Genomic DNA, 26,042 nt, shown 5'->3' on the forward strand with positions numbered 1-26,042 from the left:
TTTCAACCCTCGAACCGGTAGTGTAAACTATTTTTCCATAGGAATCCGCTATACGCGAAAACTCGAGATACGCTATTGCGCTCGGTCCCGTACGATAGCGAATATCGGATAATGACTGTAAAGGCTTTTGAAACAAGCTTAAAGCCAGGTTTAATGACAGTTGACAAAGGCGACGTGTGTTGCTTAATGAATTGTTAACATTCTATGAAAATTCGTATAGCACTAAAAACATATATTTTGTAACCATTGGCATAATCCACCTTGCTCAAAACTATCAAGACCTTTCGTGAGAGTGCGTGTCTCACAAAATGGCATGTACATACCTCGCTGGAGTCAAATTTGAGAATAAATAAGCATATTTTGACCGTTTTTAAGTTTCAATGTGAACTATGACTATCCAAAGACAACAATATCCCATAGTGTGTTAGCAAATAGAGAGAGAGACAAACCGATTTTAGAAAGAGAAAGGCTACTTCCAGTTTCGAGTTCGAAATATTCGAATAGCGGTTGGAACGATTTCAAATTTAAAATCTAAGTTCGTTATTAAATATTAAGGTTGGATTGTACCTTTTTCGTTCAATTCATTCAGTAATATGGATTTGGGTTCAGTTCTAGGATCGGAATGAGGTTCGGATCATTTCTGAGATCGATAGAGCTTCAGAGTCAGCTCCATGACCTAATGGGATTTAAGATCAGCGGAAGGGCTGGTATGAGTTCAGGAACAGTTCCAGCCCCGATATGCATTCAGGATTAATTATAGGACTGATAGGTTCGGAATCAGTTTCCGGAATCGATACCGGAATCGGCTCCGGATTTAGTCCCGGAATCTGCTCAGTTCGGGCGACGACTCGTGCTGGCTGGTGTTGGGTGATCCGGTGCTGCTGCTGGGCCGTGCTGTGGAAGGACATGGAAGCACCAACCATCCCACCTATCGATTCCGAAGGCGGTTCTGATTCCGAAGCCGCTCACGGAATCGATTCCGAAGTCAACTCCGGTATCGGCTCCGGATTCAACTCCGGAATCGGATCCGGAACAAACTCCGAAATCGGCTCCAGAATCGACTCTAGAATTGGAATCGATTCCAGCATCGGAATCGGCTACGGAATTGATTCCGAACATTGAATCGAAATCGAGTAGGTCCGATTCCGAGCTCCCACCACTACTAGGTACAACAAGTATCGAAAACCTGCATAGTTTGACATGACCGCGTAGGAAACTTCCCAATAAAAGAAAATTGAATTAATTCTTAGGGTTATTATTGTGATACCACAGACTTTTTTGCATTTTCGTTTTGCGAAACAAGAAAGTGCCTTACGCTACATTGCGACACAACGATACACTCTAGTACGTGGATTAAGCAGAATTGATTCTACTGAATTTTATTCAATTAATCAATTTTAGTACACAAAACTTAGTTTCACATCGTTACACTCAATTATTAAACTCTACACTCCCCTCCTACACTCTACGTACAATTCTCCGGCGCCTGTGTGCTGATCCGTCCCAGCTCCAAGTTCATGGTGCGCAACAGTGGATGAGTACCGCAGCCACATCGGCCCCTAAAGTCGTCCAAATCCAACGCCCAAACCATACCACCGCCCAGATTCATCCGCTTGACAAACTGTGACTTTCGCCGAATCTCATCAACATCGTCGTACGACACCCACTGGCTTCCGCTGTACGCGTAAGGGCCAATCCTTCCCTCCGGATCCCGCCGCACGGTCCAGCCCTGACGGTTCACCTTGTCGCATATCTCGTAGAACGACAGGAATCCACCCGCCCGGGTAAACTCACCCGCCTCACCCGGTCCGTACGACTTCTCGTTCAACCCATTTCGCTTCGTATCGGCCAGCGAAAACGATTGCCCGTACAGTGGCATGCCCATGACCAACTTCCGCGACGGTGCTCCCTTTTCGATCCAATAGTTGATGGAGAAGTTTGCGTTAAAGTAGTCATACGTATCGCCAGGGTAGTAGTACAGCGGTGCAACGTGACCCGTTTGTTTGTCCCAGTTACCGTGGAAATCGTACGTCATGACCGCAATCCAGTCGAAATATTCCGCCAACACTGGCACATCGTACCCGGCATCGATCACCATCTTGCTCGGCGAGACGGCCGCCGAAAGCAACCAACTTCTGGGCCGGAACGCGACCGCAAGCTCCTGGACCAGCTTCGCAAAGCCTTCCTTCTCGTCCGGATATCCCTTCTGACAGTCGACCTGCCAGCACACCGGATACTCCCAGTCCAAATCCAGCCCATCAAAGTCGTACTTCTCGATAAACTCAACCGCATGCTTCACAAACCTAGCACGAGCGGCAGCATCACGCACCAGCTTGCTGTACTTATCGCCGAGGGAATCGTTCCAACCGCCCAGCGCAAGCGTTACCTTCGCACCATTGCGCTTCTGCTCGACCACCCGCTCGTAGAACCTGTTGTCTATATCAGCCCACGAGTCGTGCGTCTTGATCGTAAGTGTTTCACGATCGAGCACCGCAAATCCGTACACAATGTGCGTGCACAGCGTGCTATCGATATCATCGGGCGTGTACTTGCCATCACCCTGCCGGTACCAGGCCCAGTTGGTGAAGTAGCACACCACCTTGTAGTCACTGCTGCCACCTGGGGGGATTTCAGCGGACGGAGGCAGCGGTTTCATCGTTGTGGAACTGGTCGTCGAAGGTCTAGCGGTTGGACGCCTCGTTGTAGACGTTGTAGTACGCTGAGTTGTTGAAGTAGTGGTTCGTCGCGGCGTTGTTGTAGTAGCGGGACGACCAGTCGAAGTCATCCAGCTGCCGTCCTCTGTAGTTGGAGGGGCCGATGTTACATGACCTTGTTTATTTTTACAATTAGTATTCTCCTCCCAATCGCAATATCCATTGTTCCAGGCTGTGTTGGTTGGGCATCTGCAAACAAGAAAGAAAAGCAGTATCTTTTTAGTACAATGATCGATGTACTAACAAAGACTCCCTTCGATTTACCTTTGCTCGTAGCGTTTGCCATGCTGACAGATGTAGTACTTTGAACAATCAGACTCATGTGGAATGAACAGCCGTCCATCGCATTTGCTGCTCGATTGATTAGAGTCAAGATCATCAATTGATGGCGTTGTAGGTCTGCTAGTAGTGCTAAATCTAGTAGTAGTTCGACGCGTCGTTTGCCTTGTTGTCGATACTGCTCTGGGTGTGGTAGAAGTGGTGGCGGTAGTTGTAGTTCTTACCGTTGTTGTAGGTCTTCTTGTAGTACTTCTGGTGGTAGTAGTAGTCATAGCTGTAGTGGGACGATCTGGCGACGGTTTAGTTGATCCTAGTATACACTTTGGTCCAGGTCCAGGATAGTTTCGCAACACTCGGTTGATTGTACGCAATAGCGGGTACTCTTCACATCCGCAGATGTTTCGGAAGTCATCCAAATCCAGTGCCCAGATCATAGCTCCACCCAGACCCATTGCCTTCACGTACTCACTCTTGTGGCGTATCATGTACTGATCGTCAAACGAAACCCACTGATCACCTTTGTAGGCGTACGGGCCCATACGTCCCTTGCGATCACGCACCACGTTCCAATTCTTCTTGTTGATGTTAGAGCAGATCTGTAAATATAACATCCTTATGTCTTAATCTGGTCTTACTTCAGCTAAATACCTAAAATCCTTACTCACCTCATAGTACGACAAGAACCCTCTGGCACGCGTCTGATCGCCCGCCTCTCCACCTCCATACGTTTTCTCGTTCAACCCATTCGCATTCACGTCCGCCAGTGAGAACGACTGCCCGTACATTGGCATACCCATGACCAGTTTTCTTGGGTCCGCCCCTTGCTCGATCCAGTAGTGAATCGTAAAGTTCGCATTGAACGTTGTATCAACATCGTCCGGATGTTCGTACATTGGCGCAACATGCCCCGTTTGCTTATCCCACTGGCCATGATAATCGTACGTCATCACCGCGATCCAGTCCATGTAGTCAGACAACGTCCGCACATCATACCCGGCATCGATAACCTTCTTGCTCGGGGACACCGCCGACGACAGCAGATACCCGTACGGTTTAAAAGCCGTCGCCAACTCCACCACCAAGCTGGCAAAGCCTTCCTTTTCATCCGCATAACCCTTCTTACAGTCCACCTGCCAGCACACCGGATACTCCCAATCCAGATCGAGCCCATCGAAACCATACTTTTCGATAAACTGCATCACATTGTCGATGAAACGCTTCCTTGCCTGAGCGCTCCTCACCAGCCGGCTGTACTTGTCGCCCGCCGAATCATTCCATCCACCAATCGCGACCGTCACTTTCTTGCCCTTCTTCTTTAGCTCCACCACACGCTCGTAGAAGCGATTGTCGATGTCAGCCCACGAGTCGTGCGGTTTGATCGTTAGCCCTTCGCGATCGAGCACCGCAAACCCGTACACGATATGCGTACACAGATCGGGATCGATATCTTCTGGGAGATATTTGCCATTACCCTGCCTGTACCAGGCCCAATTGGTGAAATAACAGACCACTTTGTACTCATCGGAATCGACAGAGTTTTCATCCACTTCGGTGCTTTCGTTGGATGCAGGTTGCTGCTTTTCTGGAGAAGAATTACTGTTGGTGCTGGGGGACTCCGTACTCAAGGCGAGATTTTCATTTGCCATTGGTTCTTTTACGATCGTAGCTGCGAAGAAATGATCAATAAAATTATCTATTACCTTGATTCATTGACAAAGATGTTATGTAATACTTACGAAGCACATCATTCGAATTGTACGGCTCCCGCAGTCCTTCTCGGATGGCAGTCAACAACGGGTGACTGCCCTGTCCACATCGATCCTTGAAGTCGTCCAGATCGAGGGCCCAAATCATACCTCCACCAAGGTCCATCGCACGAATGAACTGTACCTTTCGCAGCAACGATTCCTTATCATCGAACGACACCCATTGATTGCCCTTGTAAGCGTACGGGCCCATTCTCTGGAGATCGTCCTGTACCACCGTCCATCCTTTGTTTTGTATGCGATCGCAGATCTATTTGGAAATTCAATTTGAATTATTGAATGAAATTTCTTTCCACGATCAGGATCCTTACCTCGTAGTAAGCTAAAAATCCTGCCGCTCGGGTAAATTCCCCAGCCTGACCCGGCCCGGGAGCCTTCGCGTTGAGTCCATTCTTCTTCGTATCAGCCAGCTGGAACGACTGCCCATACAGTGGCATACCCATGACCAGCTTGCGCGGTGGTGCTCCCTTCTCGATCCAGTAATTGATCGAGTAGTTCTGAGAAATAAATCTGAATTAGTAAACAAAAACACGCCCCCCCATCGTCACATCATCACATACCGCATTGAAGAAATCAATCTCATCGTCCGGATGGTAGTACAGCGGTGCAACGTGTCCCGTCTGCTTGTCCCACTGGCCATGGAAATCGTACGTCATGACTGCGATCCAGTCGAAATACTGCGCCAAGGCAGCCACGTCGTACCCAGCATCGATAACCGTTTTGCTCGGAGATACAGCCGCCGAAAGCAACCAGTCCCGAGGACGGAACGCTTCCGAAAGTTCCCGCACAAGCTCGGTAAATCCTTCCTTCTCATCCGCATATCCCTTCTTACAATCAACCTGCCAGCACACGGGATACTCCCAGTCCAAATCCAGCCCCTCGAATCCATACTTCTCCAAAAAGCCCACCACATGCTGGACAAACTTCGATCGTGCCGCCGCACTCCTCACCAACCGACTGTACTTATCGCCCGCCGAATCGTTCCACCCACCGATCGCAAGCGTTACCTTCACGCCCTTCTCTTTGGCGGCCACCACACGTGCGTAGAATTTGTTATCAATGTCCGCCCACGAGTCGTGCGTTTTGATCGTGAGCGTTGAGTAGTCCAGCACCGCAAACCCGTACACGATGTGCGTGCAAAGATCGGTCCGTATGTGGTCCGGTGTGTACTTGCCGTAACCCTTCCTGTACCAGGCCCAGTTGGTGAAGTAGCACACCATTTTGTAGTGCCCCGACAGGGGTTCTAGCACAGGTGGTGGTGTCGACGGTGCGACCGTAGTGCGCATTGTAGTGGTTGTAGTCCTCCTCTCCGTCGTAGACATCACGTACTGGGGTCCATCAATGTCCGAACCCTGCCAGGCGTTGTTCTCGTCGGAAATGTTTTCCGTACTCTCGGGGATGCCACCCTGCGAGCACTTGGCACTTGCTGGCCAGTCGCAGATCTTCAGCTGCTGATTCCAGTGCAACCCATCGGCACAGCTGGCCGCCTCCAGGCGGCCCCAGTTACACACCAGGTACTGGCTGCAATCGCCCGGATAAGGGACGTGCGAGTTCCCATCACACGGATCATCCTCCGACAGTGCCTTCAGCGCGCCGAATGTTGTCGTGAGAAGGCGGAAGTACTGCTCATTGCTTACACAATTCACGTTTTCCTCCCAATCGCAGCTCTTGTCCGTTTGGCTCCAGTACAAGCCCGGACCACACTGTTGCGCTACCTTCTTTTCGTTCACGCAGATGTAGAAACTGTCACAGGACTTGTGCGGATAGTACTCGCCATTGGTGCAGGGTTCTGCGGGACGACTGACAGGTTTTTTCGTCGTTGTGGCTGGCTTTTTGGTGGGTCTCTGGGTGGGAGTGTTCGAAGCGAGCGTCGTCTTCCTGCGAGTGGGACGGGATGTCATCGGTTCTGGGGTGGTGGTAGTGGTGGTCGGAGTGGTCGTTCTGGACGTAGTTGTACGTCTGGAAGAGGTTCTCGTTGGTCTTGGAGTTGTTGTGGTGGTGGTTGTGGTATCTGGTCCCTGTGTTCCCTCGTCCATTTCACACCTGGCTGATGCAGGCCAATCGCATAGCTTTGCCGCATCGTTCCAGTGAAGTCCACCGGCACAGAACTGTTGCTTGAACTCGGACAGCACGCAACGGTAGTACGAGTTACAGTTAGTGGGATGGGCCTTGTACTGATTGCCTTCGCAGCTTTCCGCGTTGCTGAGCTCGGGCATTACCAGTCCGGGTACGGGGATGGTCGTACCGGTAGTTGTCGTTGGACTGTAGGTCGTTGTTGATGGAGTCGTTCTTCTGGTCGTTCTTTGAGTGGTAGTCGTAGTTGTAGTTGTTGTGGTGGTAGTCGTTGCTCTAGAAGTAGTAGTTGAGGGCTGTGCAGTCGTAGTTCTCCTAGTTGTAGACGTCGTTTCCGGCGTCCACGATGGCCACGTGGTGTGTGAGTGTGCCGGTGTTGACGTTGTACTCGGAATTCCACTATCCGGGCTAAATGTCATTTCGGCCGGTTTCGGAGTAGCCGGTTGCGTAGGACGCGAACAATCCATCCCGGTCGGAGCGGGTGTATCAAGCCGTCCAAGTGCTCTATTGATCGCACGCAACACAGGGAACCGTTCCTCACAGCATCGATTTTGATAATCATCCAAATCGATCGTCCACGCGGCAATTCCACCAAAGCCAGACTTCATCACATAGCGTGCCTTTGCCGTGACCGACACGGGATCATCGTAACCAACCCACTGATCACCATTCGTTGCGTACGGACCCGACTTCATTGAATTATCTCTCCCAACTTTCCATTTCTGCTTGCGAACGCGTTGACAAATTTCATAATACGCCAACATACCTGGCTGTCTCGTGTCATCGCCGGCTGTTCCCGGGCCAATACTTGGACTACCCTCGCCCGGTGTAGCTCGCGTAGTTTGTGCCAGCGTGAACGTTTGCCCATAGAAAGGAACGCCAACGATTAACTTGCTTCGATCTGCACCCATCTTAACTAGCAGCTGCATCGTGTAGTCGGTGTTGTACTGTGGATACTTGTCGTATGTATTACCATAAAGCGGGCTTACATGCCCGGTCTGTTCCTCCCAAGAGCCATGATAGTCGTACGTCATGACGGCCATAAAATCGACGTACTTCGTAAGCTCGGCCACATCGTACGCCACCATCAGCACTTCCTTGTAGCCGGAGATGCTCGTACTTATCAAAAGTTCTTCCGCTGCAAAAGCCTTTCGCAGCTCTTGGATCAGCTTGCTGAAGTTAGTCTTGTCGCTATCCGATCCCTTGGAACAATCGCTCTGCCAGCAGACGGGATAGTTCCAGTCCATGTGCAGACCAGCGAAGCGATGCCTTTTGAGGAACACTATTGCATTGGTGATAAAGTTCTGCCGGTTGGCGGCGGATCCAACCATCTCGGAGTACTTGTTGCCCACTGAATCGGTCCAGCCGCCTAGACCAAGCAGCACTGGGACATCACCAGCAGCGGTCACGGTACGTTGGTACATATCTGTCGAATATAACGTCAATCAAATTAATTCAGAGTTGAATAACAAATAGGACATGGTTCGTTTAGAAATGGGGCTATTTGGGAAAGTAGGAGTCCTAGTAGTTCTCGCAGTGGCCTAAAACGGACCCAGTCATGTTATTGCCTGATCTAATTAGCTGCCACTATAGGAAGCAACGTGCTATAGTACAAGTGTACAACCATCATGGAGTCAAGTTGATCCAAAAATTCCCAGAAATTGCCAAATAGCCATCAGTTCCGTCTAATAAACAGATATTGAAATAAAAAAAAAAAGAAATGAAAGAAAAGGGATACGGAGCAGCCAAGGATATTGCACAAATGTAGAATTGGTGGAATTTACTCGTCAAAACGGTGACTGAAGAAACTGTGCACATGTTGAATATGAGAGAGTTCTAAGATTGGTATGGATTCAGAACCAATACTGGAACTAACTGTTCAATTGGTTCAAGATCAGTTCTAGGGCAAGTATGAGTTCAGGATCAGTTCGAGGAATGATAAAGTTCAGTTTGATTTCTAGTAATGCTTCAGAATCTATCTATCTTGATGTGCAGGGAAGATGAGAATCTGTTTATTAAAAAAATACTGCCCGTACCCAGGATTTATAGTACATATGTCCCCGTAATTATTAAAACGATACAAGATATACCGAATGCCCCAATTCGGAATGATCCACCTCTTATACACCAATATACTCACTGTTATCAATGTCCGCCCAACTGTCAAACTCTTTCATCGTCAGCGTTGCCGGATCTAGCGTGGCAAACGAATAGACTATGTGCGTACACAGCCCCGGGTCTAGATTTTCCGGCACAAACTGTGCCTCACCCTTCCGATAGAAGCCCCAGTTGGTCATGTGGCACAGCACCTTGTACTCGCTCGGTGCCGCTTTCTGTGCAGCCAACAGCTTACTATTCTGTGCGCTTTGAACCATTGCCACATCCTTGCTGCTTAGCAGCTGCTGGTACGGTGACCCAGCCCGATATGGCATTGGTTGATTGGCGGGCTTGGAAGGAATTACGTACGCCGCATACCGATCCTGGAACGGAAACACACGGAAGCTCTCCACCTCCGACGTGTCAACGGGGACCAGCTTGATCTTCTGCTTGTTCACTACCCCTTTCACCCTGCTGACGGTGTCTTCAATTTCCTGATCCATGTCCAGGATGCGAAACTCGACGGCATCACGTAGCGGGAGCCGCTCATCGACGCTGGAAACAATGCAGTAGGTGGTGCGCTGGGGTTATTGCATTTCCATTGCATTTCCTACCAAGCCATACGCGTACTTACAGGTTCGCTGGAACACTCTCGACGGCACTGCGCAGCGGTAATGATTCACTGCCAAAGTCATGGCTTGCTGCGTCAGCCACCTGCTTTTCGAACCCGTGCGGCGGTATCCGTTCCACGCTGCTACGCACAAAGCTGACCGGTTCGGGCTGACGTTCGATTCGGATCGCAGCGGTCGCTGCCAGCACCAGCCAGACACCGACAATGGTCAGCTGGAAAGAATGAGATGCATGGTTGTCGTGAATCAAAACTGCAACAATGCACAGCGGTGATTGTACTTTCGCTGCACGTAGCGCATACTAACCCGCTTATATGGCAGAAGACTCATTCTGATGCTTTCACCTCAACGAAGCATTGGAGCTGACTGTGAGGAGGAAGAAAAAAAAAACGGCGACAACAAAAGAAGGAGGGAAATCCCGGACTGTTAAAATTACCATGGCAATCGTACTTAAAACAAATCAATTAGTGCTATCCTCATTCAGTCAAACAACGAAAGCCCAAGCCCCCGAAAATGGGTCACCCTTTCCTGGCCCGACCTCCCCCTCCAACGAACTACATTGTTTATTGCAGCGAAACAGCAAAATTGTTTCAAGGTCTATGTCACCAGTGCCCAGGTGTAGAGCGTCAGCAGCAGAAACCTGTTCCCGTGCACACGTGCCCATTCAAGACATCTCGCGAGAGCAAAGAACTGACGAGCATAAGAAAATACTACGAAAGTTATGATTCAAGTCCACGGCTACGCACGGTACCGCTAGCATACGGTCGAGGCGGCGGTGGGTGTCTCGACCTCCGACAGTGCGACATACCGAAGCAGTGGCAGAAAGATGAAGGAGATGAAACGAATGAGCGGTAGAGAGCAGAGAGCAGAAAGAATGATCAGTAGAGCTCGATCCATCCGCTTACTATGATCATTCATCGGTTTGCATAAACATATCTGCTAGGTGTTGAGCGAGCTTTGAGCTTACGGGTGGAACACGATCGATAAGCTTATGAGAGCCATGAGAATCTTCAAGGCAGTGCAGGTGCAATGCCACGCAGGTAATAGGTCGGCCAGTGCGATAATTAGTGATTCTGTGCTCGTATCGTTCGCTTGTTGCTCATACTGACCATGGCGGTAGTTGATATTTTGGGCAAATGGTCAGGGTTGATGCGAAAAATTATGGTTCCAGTGTATTAAGGCCTTCGAGTTTAAAACAAATGGACGTGTGTGCTGGCAAAATTCAAATCAATGTATTCTGGGTGAGTGAGTGTAGTGCCAGGACTATGAGAGCAATTCGATTTTTAGCAGTGAGCCCAAACTCTGGCAGTGGGATCGAGGGTATGACATCACGATTAGCTGTTTGACAGTCGTGTTTGACTGAGTTAGGCGATTAATGCGTTTCCGAGAAGACATCACCGTAATTCTACCACGTAAAGACAAACATCACGATTTCCTTCTTATTTTTATTTTTGTTGGTTCAATGACTTGTATCCAGGTGTGTTTAAGCCTTAAAAGATCATTTGGTATTATAGGGCTCATTGGTTCACCCCGACCAAGCTTTATATGTTCACACTCCGACATACCGGAAAGTTCTCGAGTCTACATGGGATATGAACTTAAGACGAACACGTTGTTAGGACGTACAAGTAACGATTGCACTACAAAGGCGGATGAATTAGAAGTCGTTGTTATTCTATCATAACGTTAGTATTTTCCATCTATAGACAAGATAGATACAAATAGATGTAGAACAGATCGAAAAACTTGTATATTTATATTCCCTGGTGTTGCGCGCCAGCAAAACCACGGTTTGATCTGACGTGTGCCTAAGCTTCAATGTTGATATCTTGCCTCATGTGCTACTTTCTTCATGTATTTCTTAATTAATAAAGGCGGAAAGATGTTGTTATTTTATGATGCTTTGGGATTGAGTGCTCTACTCAAACTCATATTGCATTTTGACTGTTTACAATAGATGTTCATCATGTTCTTTACTGATTTTGGGTCATTTTGTTAATGTGCCTGATGTTAGTGGTACCATGGCGAAAAAATAAGCAAAAGCTTTGCTGCATTTGTTCTCCAAGGAGAATACACTCTACGGAGCTCTTGCAAAAGGTTCACGGACCTTATTTGTTGAGAGAAGATCCTTCTGGAATGCTTTGCTGGGTTCGAATCAAAGGCACGATTGTACACCTAATACCCAGCAAAAACTGTCCTTTATGAACGATTATCTAAATCAAAAATAATTACGCGCTGATTAACGATCTGCAACTTTTAGCGATCCTGATTGATTTGATATTTGATGAAAAATAAGCACTAATGTAGAAATAACACACTATAACGCAAAAAAGTCTCATTTTTTTTAATTGGCCAGTACTACAGTCACTTATCAGACGTTTTCCCCACAAACAAACGTGCCTTTCTAGCACACCGTTCACAAACACAATCGCACACATGATCCTCAACACGCCACGCCAAGAAATCAATTCAATTTCTATTCTTCACCAGCAATCGGGGTCACTTGGACAGCGGTGTAACGGTTTCGTTCCACGCCCCGTCTATCGGTCCGCGCAATTTTGTTGCACAGCTCACGGGCCCACGGGACACGTTCATGCTTTCACACTGGGTCCGAGCTTCACAGCCAGAATCTTCAGGGTATGACATAGTCCCGCGGTATGATCGTTTTGCGATAACAATTTTTATTTAAAACTAAATAACACTCGGCTTCTTCCGTTGGGGGTCGGCAAAATCGAACAGTTGATAATGCTGTTGGTCCACACACAACTACCTGACCGACTGGGGCTTGTATTACTATTCTTTGTTGTCTGTTGTCTGCTTTTTTTCCTTCCCATTGATCTTCAGCAGAAGCAACCGATTTGCATTATGTTGTATGCATTTTAATTTCCCACCGACCCACACCGGGTTCAGACAGTGCACCATTACGCCTGCACACGCTTCACCGTTGCACTCGCACAGTAATTGGAAACAATTGTAGCCTGCTAAAGCCTTTTAACCAGGCTTTAACCACCTTTTTTGAGGTTTCTAATTAATTCACTTTTTAATCGCTCTCTCTCTCTCCTTCTCCCTCTGCTCCACTCCTTCTTCACTTACACTTGGTTTTATTGGCACAAATTCTGCACTTCTTCTCGGCACTCGGTTTCACAAGCACTTGAACACGATCACACTCGATCACAGTCGATAGTACACCGTACCGCCGTCAAAGACACCACCGATCCGACTAATTCTTATTCATCCGCGACTCCCGCTTTTATACCTTTCCGGTGCTGGACACGGGCTCCGCAGGGAAGCTCAAGACGACACGCCGAAGACGCCAAAAACTTGTTCTGCGACATTTCGTTCTTGGTCGGTGATTCTTCCGTTCCTGCGATTCAGGTGAAAATAAATCCACCATGGAGGGCGGTAGACAGTTTATTCCATTTTTATTTATTTTTATTACTTGTTAATATTGTTTAACATAAAAAAGAGGATGCAATAACGATGGCTTTCTTTACGGGGCATTAACCGCAGAGCGGCATCCTTGCATTGCAAACGGGTTAATTTGCAACGGAAGCTTCAGATACTAATCTATGAAGGAACCCCTTGCACGCTATCTAGTGCCATCTAGTATTCGTGGCGTGGCGTCGTGTAGAATATTAACGGCCGCGCGCAACGATACACATTAGATACCCACGTGCTCTAGGAAGCGGTGAGCAAGCATCTCGGACCGGCTGCAACCCCACGATTGGAAGTCTTTGCGCATCGCGCTGTCAGCTCAAGCCCTTGAGGCCCCTACGCACCCCGGAAGATTGCGGTAGCTCTTCTCGACCAAAGCAACACGTGCGAAAGATAAAACCGATCGACAGGGACAGAGGCACCTCTTGCTGCAGTGCGTGTGTGTACTGGGCGCGTATCGCGCAACAAATCGCAGCACTCAAGTGCTCCAGTTCATCCCATGCGCTTCCAGGCGCTGTGTCCAGCCGGCCGGCTTGGTCGTTTGGTCGTGGCATGCAATTGTCATCGAACCGATCGAACCGGTATTCTCATTCCCTACGCCTTGCCCACGAAACACCGGAAAAGGCTGTTGGACGCCCTTGATCTTCAGCGCAGCACGCACCACAACATATTACGCCACAGGAGCGCGCGCAAGGGAGGCGTCGAGGCGGTGTGTTGATTGGCGAATCCTTTGGGCACGATTTCGCGGCTGCCAGATGCTGCCTACCACTTGTCACGATAGATACATATCTCCTTAGTAAACCGCAAAGATCATCCCAGGCCAGACCTACCGCGCGATCCCCGGACTGCGACTGTTTCAAACTGGTTTCGCGTACGGTATGCGCGTAGGTGCGCGGCTTCACAGCTTCCCGAATTCCCGACCGGTACACGCATACGCAGCATCCCCATTCGTTCCAAAAAAAAAAATAATAATAAACAGAATCGACCAAAATTCTGAATAACGTTACGCAAATTGGGGTAAAATACATTCTTCGGGATGTACCGTTGCTTTTCCAACGGGATGGTTGGTGTCTCGCACGCGAAAACTTAAGCCTGTGCCGTACCCAGCCTTGCCGCGGTTCGAAAAGCTGCTTAATCTGTCTTATGCAAATTAGAATTTCGTTTCGATTATTTCATCCCCTTTTTTGGGGGTTGTGAGGAGGAGCTTTGGGAGGATGTGCGAATGCAGTGAGGCGGTACAAACAAACGTTGTTGGGTGACATCGTCATCTGTCCCCTTTGGCTTTGGGAGAGTGGATTCTTTCCTCTTTTTTATCTTTTGAAGAGAGATGGAAATATAAACCCGTAAAAATTAACAAGCACGATCATGTTACATAGCAGCCATGTTTTGCCATTGGGGGGTCATTGACTGGGCCCACTCTCACACGGTGCGTCGCAATCGGTCGCTTATGGAGACGCCCAGTAAATATTCAAACGCAAAACGGTCCCGATGAACGTTTTTGTTTCAATTGGTCTGCAATATGCAAAGAAAAAAGATAAGATTAATGTATTTATTAATGCTCTTTTTGTGTGTTCTTTAAAACCTCAACTCGAACAACTGGTTACAGAACGCAAACCTCAAAATGTCAAACGCTCCGCTTATTTGCCCGGGCCCCGGTTCGGTAAACCCATGAAACCCGTTTTGAACGGACGGCGACGGCAACGGCCGGCCAGCAGCAAAAATCAATAACACAACAGAATCCGGACAAATAAGACCGTACTAATAATAAATGCCACCAAAATTCGATCATTTCGGGCAGCGAAATCGATGGGAAGTACAAAACAATCCGGTGGCTTGTACGTTGCAGACAGCAAATGTCATAGACCTTTCAGCCGCGGTGCGTTTGCTGTTTTATCGTTACATTCTCACATTGACTCGCTACCTTTTGGTGTTGTCACACTGGCCGGAGGGATACAGGGTGGCAATTAATATTTATAATGCTTATCCATTGTACCGAGTGTACCGAGGATGGTACTTCGCACTGGTTTGTCAATGAGGATGTGTCCCATCTTGGTGCGTGTACATTAAACGACACCGAAGATATGGGACGCACAGACACCTCCGCTCGCGTACAAAGTGCTGGTGGTGATGGGTGTGTGTTTTAGTTTTACCGCGTCAAGATTGAATGTCAAGATCGAGCGCTATTGCAGCTCATGGCCCATGGGTTGGGATGGGATGTCGCCACCCCCTCCAGGTGGAAACCCGTTTCGCAACACGCATCGTTGGCGGGGTGTGTGTGTTCGGATCGCGTGCGTGCCATTGCGCTTGCCAGAGTGAAACCGGTTAATGCTTGTTTTGACTTTCTTCGTAGCCTAGCTACCGACCACTGATAGCCCGTTTTGTTTATTTATCTCGTACAATCGGTCCGTTTTATCTCCCCACTTGTTCTTTGCGCGATGCTGCTTGCTTTCTGCAGCCTGTGAATGTTTACTAATGCATCCTTCCCTGTCCCTCATACCCGGTAAACTTCCAGCCTTTCTTCCCGCTTCACCACTTGATGTTGAGGGCTGAGTTAATTTTTTCGATCTGATGATAGCTGGTGTGCAGCAAGCTCTGCCGCTTGTTCAGATCCCCTTCGCTGTCGAAGAACGTGGCGTACATGGTTTGGACGCATTCGTTCTCCGGGGTCGACTGGGGCAGCGAACGGTACATACACTCCAGCTCGGCCGTTAGCTCGCGTGCGGCCCTACCTTCCTCGGGCCGTATCTGGGCACCGCCGTTCAGACAGCCGGACGGGCAGGCCATGATTTCCACGTAGTCGTACGTACTTTTGCCCCGCTTCAGCTTCTGCACCATGTTCTGGATGTTACGGAATCCGTTCGCAATGGCAAAGCGCATCAGCACCTGACCGTTCTGCTCCAGCACCGCTTCGCGCATATCGTTGTTGCGCAGTGGTTTGAACGCGACCGTGTCCAGCTGGACGTTGAACAGTTTGCGGGCTGCGTACTTGAAGATGTACTCGGCGTAGCCGCCCGAGCCGGACGATTCGTGGCCCCAGACGAAGGCGGGCGGCCGCACCGTTGGCCACGGCCAATCGATGGCGCATCTTTCTACCAGCTGGAGCGATGGGAGCTCGAGGCTGTTGAGCATCTGTTCGATTTCGACTGTAGAAGGGCGACGGAAAGGGTTTTGGTTATTGCTATGAAATCCGTAATACAGCTACAGGGTTACTTACTGGACGTGATCACACAATCCACATCGCGGCTGTTTTCCACCTCGCTGAAGAAGTCTTCCCGCGATGCTTCCAGCTTTTTGTCGTAGCAGGGCATCACCGTGACGTGATAGATCCGGTCGCCGGTCGTTTGCAACTGCTTGGCCAAATATTGCTTCACAAGTACGCCCATTATTTGCTGCGGCGAGCGGGTGGTCGCGATGTACGGGAGGATAAAGTTTCCGTGCGTTTTCTCGGCATAGCACACCCAGCCCGGACAGGAGGAGGCAAGCATCGGTAGAAGTTTGCGGTTGGTGTTGTACCGTTCGATGAACTCGTTGCGGCACTCGATCAGCGCTAGATCATCGGCTATCTTTGTGTCGACTACCATATCCGCACCAAGCTTCTTAAAGTAACCTGGAAGTGTGTGTGTGTGTGTGTGCATTTATTAGCAACTTGATGTAATCAACAACGGTGAATCTTATCTTACCAGCGATATGCTCGAACGTGTCTTCCGGTGTGAGATTGTACTTTCGTGCCAGCGACAGAATCGGTTGCTGCGAGACAGTGAACACGACAAACTTGATCTCGTCGCGTTGATTGTTCAGCTTGGCCAGATTGTTCGCGTTCATGACGCGCAGCAGCTCCTCTTGGCTTTGTTGCGATATCAGCACGCCCTCGGCCGAGGTAATGCAGCCCGAACAGGCCAAACAGTCAGCGAGCGTTATTTCCACCTTTTCCAGTTTCTGGATTCCGCTCTGTGGGGAAAAGACGTGTAAACTTATAAACATTTGCTCCACTATTTGTTGGGTATGGTGGTTGATTTTACCGAGGATTCTTGCACGTAGGAACCATCCTCCTGGATTGTTATCTTTGCTCCGGTTTTGCTTTTGCTCGTCTCGATTTTTACTGGTTTTATACATTCCTGTGGGGGAGAGTTTTATTGCATTGTTGGACTTTTATGATTGCACTTATGCTTACCTGCGACGGCGTAATGAAATCATCCAAATCGGTAAGCTGAAGAGCGCTGCTAAAACGCGACATTGCAACAACCAGAAAAATGGATTACGATGTTTTGGAAACGCAACAATTTTTGGTAAACAAAACACATCTGATTTTGACAGCTGCGTTGAAAATCGAGCAACTGCACTGCTCGAACGTTGGAGCGCGCGCCCCGCTGGGCAAAGCGACGGAAAAAATCATTGTCTCTCACCCATTTTCTCAGACCTTCTCCTTCCGCCCTACGGCAACATTTGTCAAGCAGCTCGTTGAGCTACCTGTCCTCTGTTTGTCTTCTTTCTACCCTTCTGCCTGAACGCGCTGTCGAAGGTTTAGTTGTGTTGGTGCGCCAGACGACCAATCGCTGTCAGCCGTTGTCCGTGCTTTTTCCCTTCATAGCGCTATCTCTTTTTCGCGTGTGCTAGATGTGGTAACAAACTCGGATTAACAGGTTCAGTCCGGTGCTTATTTTCATCAACTTACCGTTCCACCGGCAGGTCCTGGGGCCTGCTACCGGGCTGAACGTGTTAAGCAGTAGGGCCGTGTCTATGCTTCGTCGCATGCGATTTTATTGCATGTGTTGTCAAACGCTTTTTTTATTCTTATTGCGATTTTTTGGATGATTTTAATAGTTAAACGATTGTGAAAAATTAAGTTGAGGTTGTTCCTACAAAACACCACAAAATTAGTTTGACAGATAAACTCGAATGCGGCGTCTGAAGAAATAAACAAGATTGATACCGTCGTACGAGAAAATCGCACGTCCGACCTTATCTGTCAAATCCTATATAACATTTTGATAGGCTTTCCGATAAAATCGCACCCAACGCAGCACAGACACGGCCCTTAAGCACAACTTTGTTACACTAACCTTTTGCATTCGAATGGTGTATTTGGTCTCTTGGTACAGTCGTCAACTCGTACGACTCAACGACATGCCCATCATTGGTTCATTCCGCAAATGGACCGTGTCCTACGTATGGCAGGACTGACTATCCTCCTATGAGGAATATCCATAAGTCACTGAAAGCCAGTGTGGTGTGGTACAAGGCAAGCCTTGACCGACAACGGTTGTTGTGCCAAAAGAAAAAAATCAAAGAACTTTCCAGTATGCCGGTGTCACAATCAACTGCCTGCGTTCTAGATGCCGGCGGAACGGAAAGTTGATGAAAATAAGCACCGGGTTGAACGTGTTAATGTGAATTAGGGTTCTGCGCGTTGCGTGAGGTAGCGATTCCGTGGTCATTTTTACATTGCAGCGTTTTTGGTTTGATTTTCGATTTTATATATAGCGAAGTTTGAGAAAATGTAACTTCATCGTCGCAATGATTGTTACCACCTTTACCACACGCGAGAAAGAAATAGCGCTATGGAGGAAAAAGCACAGACAACAACTGACAGCGGTTGGCCGTCGGGCGCACCAACACATCTAAACCTTCGACAGCGCGCTCAGCTGACGAGCTGCTTGACAAATTTGCCGTAGGACAGAAGGAGAAGGCCTGAGAAAATGGGTGAAAGGCAATGATTTTTTTCGTCGCTTTGCCCAGCGGGGAAAAAAACCCATCTCCGATTATCCGTACGTCATCGAATCGTGCTAAAACGTGCTCGCCACCCGGCTGTGAAAAGGTGCTCGTGGGGTGAATTGTGAAATAGTGCCACGAATTCGGTGAAATTGTGAATTAATTCCTTTCCGTAGTGTTGTTGCGTAGTGTCGTACGGCTAGTCCCGGGTGCAGGAATCACCTGGCTGCAGTGTTTTGGTTCGCCGGGAGCGACACCGTCGGTGCGGTACTGCGTAATAAGCAACCTTGAAAGAGCGTGGAATCGTGGCGTTTCCTGTGTGTGCTAGCCTTTGCAAGCAAAAACCATTCCACCCCCAGTGAGAACCAGAATGCCAAAATGTCCACACTCACCGAGAAACGTCGCGTCTCGTCCATCCTCAAGCCATCACAGTCGGTGCCGGACGGTAGCGGTACACCGACCCGGAACAAGGTGCGCTTCGCCGAGCTGTCGATCGAGTTGGCCCTGCGGGACGTGTTGGATAACAACCGGTTAACGGGGTACGATGAACTTTTAGAAAAGCTGAAAGATGAAGATCCGCAGGTAAGTAAAAGGGCGTAGTACTACCGGTTGACTGGTGCTCCCTATTAATCCGGAGCTTGTTTGTGGTTTTTCTTCTTCTTCTTTATGCACAGGACATGAAATTCGTAGAAATATTCGCCGAAGCTAAGCAAGCCGTTCCTTTGATGAAGCCCTACTTCGGCAAGCTGGTCGAGTTTCTGCTGTCCTCCCGCTGGCTGAACCGCTCCGAGGAGGCGCAGGAAGCGTACAAACAGTTCGTGGTGGAGCTGTCGATTGTGCAGAAAAACTACTGCACCATGACCGTGGCCAAGCTGGTGAAACAGTTCATCCCGGACCGGGCACTACAGTCGTCGTCGTCCACGGTTAGCTGCATCCCGAGCGAGGATCAGCAGCAGCAGATGGGATCGTTGCACGATCTGATAATAAGACTGAAAAATGTGATACCGATGATCTTCGACGTGGTGCTGACGCAGCTGCGGAAGAACTTCCCGTACTACAAGCGGCCGTCCGGCGAGGTGGCCGGCTACCTCTACAACGTGCTGCGCATGACGGAGTACGCGTCGATCTACTGCGACGAGCTGCTGGATATTGTGTTCTACCATCTGCTGCAGCTCGACGTCAATATGCCCCGCAGCGTCATCGAGGAGACGGAGTATCCGGACGAGGAAATGATGTTCGAGATGACGGACACCGGAGAGGGTGAGGACGGGGAAAGTGGCGAGGAAAGCGACACGATGAAGCATCCCGTGGCGGAAACGCTCGATTGGTTTATGGAAATCATTTTCAACTACATCGAGCAGACGGTGAAGGTGGACGGGCAGGGCGATCGGTTGTTCAAGATCGTGCTGAACCAGTTCGACGCTCACATCCTGCCGGCACACAACACCGACCACGCGCAGTTTATTATGTTTTACATCTGCAGCTTCAAGCTGTCGTACGCGGAGCACTTCATCAGCTCGCTGTGGAAGAACGTGAACAATCTGAACAAATCGCCGAACGTGCGGCAGACGTCGGTCGGCTACATCGCCAGCATGCTGGCCCGGGCCAAATATGTCCCGTTAAAGTAAGTATGGGGCAGCAGGAGGAAAACGGATTCTTTGTCCGTTTTAGTAATGGGAAAAATGAAGTTTTCGTACTGGAATCGATTCCGGCTAGCTCCGAAGTTTTCTGGAATCGATTCCGAATAATAGAAGGTCCGGTATCAGTTTCCAGAATGGATTCGGAATCGGCTTGGGAATCAACTTGGGAATCGTCTCCAGAACTGGTTTCGGAACCGGCTCCGGAACTGGTTTTGGAATCGGATCTGGAACTGGTTTTGGAATCGGATCCGGAACTGGTTACGGAATCGGATCCGGAACTGATCTTAGAATCGATTTCGGAATCGGAATCGGCTTCAAGTTCGGAATTGGTTCCGGAATCGGCTCCGAAATCAGAACCAGTTTTGAAATCGGAAGCGGGTCCGGAATCGCAATCGGCTCCGGAATTGGAATTGGCTCCGGAATCAAAATCGGAGTCAGTTTCAGCAATCTTTAAAAGAATAGGCGTTTGGGTCCAATGATGCTACGTATTAATAACCGCAAAGAATTTAAATTTACTTGTAAACCCACTAGTCCGCTCCCGTTTTGCTAAACTTTGTGTTACTCTCTTCTACTTGCAGCTATCTAAAGTCCATGCTGCTGGAAATGTCGCACTGGGTGCACAACTACATACAGCGGTGCGACTCGATGCACTACAATCAATCGCTGAAGGCGCATCTCGTGTTTTACTCGGTGTGTCAGGCGATCTTCTACGTCGTCGCGTTCCGCGCCAACCATCTCACCTCGAGCGCGAAAAACCTCACGTTCCTGCAGTCGCTGCAGCTGTCGTCGATCGTCACCTGTCAGCTGAACCCGCTGCGCGTCTGCCTGCCAACGGTGGCGACGGCTTTCGCGGGCATTACGCGCGCCTACCAGCTGGCCTACTGTCACACCATTCTGGAGCGGAATGCACGCCGCAAGTTAGCCACCGTGTACAAGAACAACACGCAGCTGCCGGAGGACTGTCTCGACACGTTCTTCCCGTTCGATCCGTACATGCTGAAGAAGTCGGGCAAGCGCATCGAACCGTTCTACCTGCAGTATCAGGCGCACGAGCTGGACGAGGAGAGCGGCGGTGGTGGTTGTGGTGCCGAAACCAGTGGAGCTAGGGGTCGCAAGCGGTACGAATCGGTGTCGGAAGATGTGGACGATTTCATCCCGGAGAGCAAGCGCCACAAGCACCACGGGGTGGACGTAAGCGGCGAGTTTACGTTCTCGTACGGTGTGTCGCCGGGATTTCATAGCTGAAGTGGGTGGGAGACGTGTACCACGCTATGGTCCCAGTGGTATGGTCTTGAGTGGTGGGCGTGCAATCTTCCCGTGTCTCTGTAATGCTTTTACACTACACAACTGATGATAAATACACTATCTATCCAACATTTAATATACACAGTACACTAATGCGGAGCATTTGCGTTAACAGGTTGGCGCGTGTGTTTGGAAAGAAACATTAGATGAGTCATATTGGTTATCAGTTCTCTTGATAACTTGATTTGTGTGTTTTGAATTAGATTCGCTAAAATGTACTCTTGTCTTATCTTCTCTTTGCATCACACACCACGCTACGTTTTACTCATTATCATTACGAAACATACTTCAAACTTTATAAACGGAATTCTATCGGTTATTATTTGAATTTTCGTTCTATTAATTTTTGCGAAAAGTTGCGGAAATAAATATAATGCTTTGAGTTATCAAGTCAAACTGGTCAAATTATTCCCATTCATCGAATGAGAGGCGGTTATTTGAAGCTATGAAAGTGAAACGAAAGAATCACTTATGGTCAATTACCATTTAAGCCATGCAGAACACTTGGTCCAAGGTGGATATTTCTCTAAATCACAGATAGATATTGCATTCGTATTTAGATTCTGGTAGATGAGTACAACACTTCAAGATCGGAACCATCCAGAAACTATCCTCAGACGTTCAAAGTAGTGATGGGTAAAGTTGGCAAAAATCCGGAGTCGACTCCGATCCGACTCCGATCCGACTCCGATAAATTCGGAATCGACTGCGGAAGGTAGGTCCGCGCTGCAATATCCTTAGTCTTTCGGAATCGTCCGGAGCCGTACGGAGTCGCTCGGAGTCGCCCGGAGTCGCCCGGAGTCGCCCGGAGTCGCCCGGAGTCAGAGTCATTCGGAGTCGTTCGGAGTCGTTCGGAGTCGTTCGGAGTCGTCCGGAGTCGCCCGGATTCGGAGTCTTTCGGAGTCGTTCGGAGTCGTCGGAGTCGTTCGGAGTCGTCGGAGTCGTTCGGAGTCGTCCGGAGTCGCCCGGAGTCGGAGTCGTTCGGAGTCGTCCGGAGTCGACTGGAGTCGTTCGGAGTCGTTCGGAGTCGTCGACTCCGGACGACTCGGTCGACTCCGGACGACTCGTCGACTCGGACGACTCCGAACGACTCCGACTCCGGGCGGATCTAGTGGTTCCATTTTGCCGGAGTCGGAATCGAACTAACAATAGTCGGAGTCGGATCGGAGTCGTGGGTGCGCTCCATACAGCACATCACTAGTTCAAAGTCACTAGTCGACTGTCGAAGCCCATTGGAATCGTCGGAACCGTTCAAAGCTCAAATGCAAAAAAGGACACAACAGCGTTACTAAGCGTTACATGTGCCCAATGACGGTACATTGCATGCAAACGAGTTTAGTAAAGATACAAACCATTCCATTTTATAGGAAAAATGTAACATCTATTAGTTCAACAACTCACCACCGTATGCAGAGTGGCGCTTTTTCAAATATATTTTGAATTTTCCACACCTTGCTGTTGTTATTTTTATGCACACTTAATTCGTTTCTTATTTTTGAGACCCAATTAGTTTTCTAAATCGTTGAATTTTAATAGCTATGATACTCAGCTGTCTTTTTGCTTCGTTTTCAGATTTATTTCCATGTCGTAATAATCCGTACATTCTTCTCAAAATTCGGTTACAGTAAAGTGGCAGTAAACATTTTCACTTCCTCCGGCGTAAGCTTGTGGCTGTGCTGTAGATGGTCCTTAAACTCTTTCTGAAAGTTGGTACCGTACGGTGACGTGCTGCTTGCTTCATTCGCCGCGCCGCTGGGGCAAAATTTACACTCGTACAAAAACTTCCCCTTATGCTTCGCGGTAGAAATAACGTGCTTGCGTAAATTTTCCTACAAACAAGAGGGGGAGGAAAGAATTGAGATAAAGAGTTGCACTGAAGGTAAAATCATTCGTCAGCTATTATAGCCCACACTTACAATGTTGTTGCAGGAATAGTCACAGTGTGGACAGGAGAAAGGTTTGCTGCCGGTGTGCACCAGCAGATGCCGGCGCAGGTGTCCGGGAATGTGCGTCGCAAAGTCACACTGATCACATTTGTACTTTTTCTCCAGCTCCTCGTGCCGAAAAAGTGCATGTCTGTTTGTGTGGAGAGAGAGAGAGAATAAAAAAAAACATTTATTTATCACACCAAGAGAGGATCGAGTCAAGATCGAAGATCAATTTAGGGGAATGAGGTTCGTCGTCTACCACTTCAAATATGGGTAGAGTTGACACATTAAATGGTAATGCGCTGTCCCTTGTCCCCTGCATGTCATGTGTTGCCGGGGCAGCCGCAGTACGAGCTGAACAATAAATTCACTTGATAAGTCCCGACACAAGACGCGCGCGCGCGTGTATGTGTGCACGTACAACGGAAGGTAAAATCTGGTGCACTTTAATTGTCCATCGATCGGGCATCGGCTTGCGGGGAATGCATTTTTTGCTTCCTTCATTGCACATTCTTTTTCCGCATCGATTCGGCACGCAGCATAAGCATAATGATCGACCGTGTACACGGGTGAGGACGAGTCCAGGCCGAGGTTCCCGGGTGGGGTGGACACAGCACTGTCCAGAATCGTTCGATGTGATCGGTCGCGCACCAAATTGGACTGCCGTAAAATGAAGAAATCGTGACTTATTAAAGGCCTGCTGCTGCTGCTGCTGCTGCCACAGCGATACAAGCAATGTGAGTGCGGATTCCCTGCGGGGAGGAAGTCTTGAGGCGCAGTATGATCGAGGGCGCACGCGTCTTCGGAGAGAGGAGGTCAACGGTGGAGCAACAGCAACAGAAAAAAGGAACAAGAGCAGTTTAACCATTGCGAGTAGCAGCAGCAGCAGCAGAGGCATTGCAGAAACAACAATAAAGAGATGGTTGCGGTTGTGATCATATAAATTATACTACACGTTGATGCTATCGTGTCGATAATAATATGTATTAAGGTTTTTCACTTCGCCAAAATGGCTACGATTACTGTACGGGGTGCGGCCGGGCGAAAGAGGTACCGTACCACGAGGTTCTTAGTAGGCTGCTCGGATGGATACTGGCTGAGCTGGCTTTCCCCCGGGGGTTACCATGGGAACATGATCTTCCTCGTTCATCACGTCAAGCTTAATGGAGCTGCTGTGGCGGAGTGTACGCGTAAGGGATAAGGAAGCAGTCGTGAATGTGAGCTGTGGGTGCTATAGTGTAGTTTGAGATGCATTACCAATGGACTGAAGGAAAATGGACATTTCATACGTCATGAAATTAACCTTAACAGTCTAGACAGTTTATGAATATGTTTAAAGGTGAAAAAACGGATACAAGCTAAAAACTACTTAAGGATCGCTTATTACTCAAATAGTTCCCAGTTACGAAACTCAATTATGATGTCCAAGAACTCTAGGCTTTATGCAATTTTTGTTCCAATTGCAGGTCTCTTTAAAGTGAGGAAATACCATTCAAAAAAGAATGCATTAGATAATAACAATTAACAGTATTACCAGAGACAATTGAACAGTCAAACGGCGTATAGTGTCGAATAGCATTTAAGATAAAGTTAGTTAACAATTCGAAAGCTTTTAAATCTATATCCATCCTGTACCTCTGGAATTTGATCTCAAAACAGTATTAAAATCTCAATTTCGATCCAATCTCGTTGGTTTTTATATAAATTTTACGTGAATTTTGAAGGCTTTTTAACATAAAATTGATCTTTAAGTCATTTACAGTGACCTATATCTTGGACATTTTTTTCAATGTCTGGGTGGAATATCTATTTTGAAACGTAGGTCATTTTTTAAACATAGAACAACTAAATATAAGGACTAAATCACATATAGGAAGTGTAATAATCTTGTCATTATCTGCTATTCTGACGGATTTGAAGGTGTTTGGATTTGGTCAACTTGGATACGACCTTAACAATTATATCTTGATTAGCCAATAATGATTAGGTATCTTCTGAGTAGATACCAGCATGAAGGAACAAGTCTGAGTCTTGTCATAGTCTGAGGACTCACTAAATTGTCCTGATCTGACGACAGTCATTTTTGGAGAATGATGCTTCGAGGGATGTCGAGCTTCTTATGGTTGCATGGACAGTCTGATGAAGGAGCCGCTACAATCTGTATGGTATATACGACGATCAAGCTGGAGCCTAGCGGGATCATGTCATTCGTCATTGACACCAAGACAACTTGTAACGTAAAGCCTGTTTCCACGAGAAAATAAGCTTGAATTGAAGAGGTCACAAAGAGGTTCAAGCGTGGCACACGATCTATCATTTTTATTACTCTAGTTTGTTTTGACACACAGAATGCGTTAGCGGATTCTGAACAATACAGTCGGGGGAACAATTAAGACTGGATTTGATGTACCATGTACACTTGATTTGATAGCAATACTATAAATTCGGATTGGAGAAATTTAATAAT

At 48.3% G+C, this 26,042-nt stretch overlaps 4 protein-coding genes across 4 annotated transcripts in view; 1 reads left to right on the plus strand and 3 right to left on the minus strand.

Moving 5' to 3' along the window:
- Positions 1-1,345: 1,345 nt before the first annotated feature.
- LOC120902647 (probable chitinase 10) lies at positions 1,346-12,772 on the minus strand. Its single transcript, XM_040311542.1, has 10 exons — positions 12,652-12,772; positions 9,865-9,924; positions 9,564-9,772; positions 8,973-9,484; positions 5,320-8,258; positions 5,071-5,256; positions 4,730-5,009; positions 3,659-4,659; positions 2,979-3,589; positions 1,346-2,903 (listed from the first exon to the last, which is right to left on the minus strand). Exons 2-10 carry the CDS (start codon positions 9,886-9,888, stop codon positions 1,466-1,468), a joined length of 7,200 nt encoding a protein of 2,399 aa, XP_040167476.1. The 5' UTR covers positions 9,889-9,924; positions 12,652-12,772; the 3' UTR covers positions 1,346-1,465.
- A 2,547-nt stretch (positions 12,773-15,319) lies between these two features.
- Positions 15,320-17,304, minus strand: LOC120901981 (probable cytosolic Fe-S cluster assembly factor AGAP009023). The gene is made up of 5 exons (XM_040310389.1): positions 17,165-17,304; positions 17,013-17,108; positions 16,674-16,941; positions 16,208-16,600; positions 15,320-16,136 (listed from the first exon to the last, which is right to left on the minus strand). Exons 1-5 carry the CDS (start codon positions 17,225-17,227, stop codon positions 15,520-15,522), a joined length of 1,437 nt encoding a protein of 478 aa, XP_040166323.1. The 5' UTR covers positions 17,228-17,304; the 3' UTR covers positions 15,320-15,519.
- A 1,445-nt stretch (positions 17,305-18,749) lies between these two features.
- Positions 18,750-21,851, plus strand: LOC120901980 (RNA polymerase I-specific transcription initiation factor RRN3). The gene is made up of 3 exons (XM_040310388.1): positions 18,750-19,284; positions 19,377-20,326; positions 20,921-21,851. Exons 1-3 carry the CDS (start codon positions 19,081-19,083, stop codon positions 21,585-21,587), a joined length of 1,821 nt encoding a protein of 606 aa, XP_040166322.1. The 5' UTR covers positions 18,750-19,080; the 3' UTR covers positions 21,588-21,851.
- A 1,348-nt stretch (positions 21,852-23,199) lies between these two features.
- The window catches only part of LOC120904139 (zinc finger protein 236), a 68,766-nt gene continuing 65,923 nt past the window's right edge, over positions 23,200-26,042 (minus strand). Inside the window, exons 7-8 of the mRNA XM_040313933.1 lie at positions 23,564-23,723; positions 23,200-23,476 (exon numbers count right to left, since the gene is read on the minus strand). Coding sequence (XP_040169867.1) covers positions 23,267-23,476; positions 23,564-23,723 — 370 coding nt within the window. The 3' untranslated portion in view covers positions 23,200-23,266. The remainder of the gene's footprint in view (positions 23,477-23,563; positions 23,724-26,042) is intronic.

Source organism: Anopheles arabiensis, chromosome 3 (genome assembly GCF_016920715.1).
Source record: "Anopheles arabiensis isolate DONGOLA chromosome 3, AaraD3, whole genome shotgun sequence".
Taxonomy (NCBI): Eukaryota; Metazoa; Arthropoda; class Insecta; order Diptera; family Culicidae; genus Anopheles; species Anopheles arabiensis.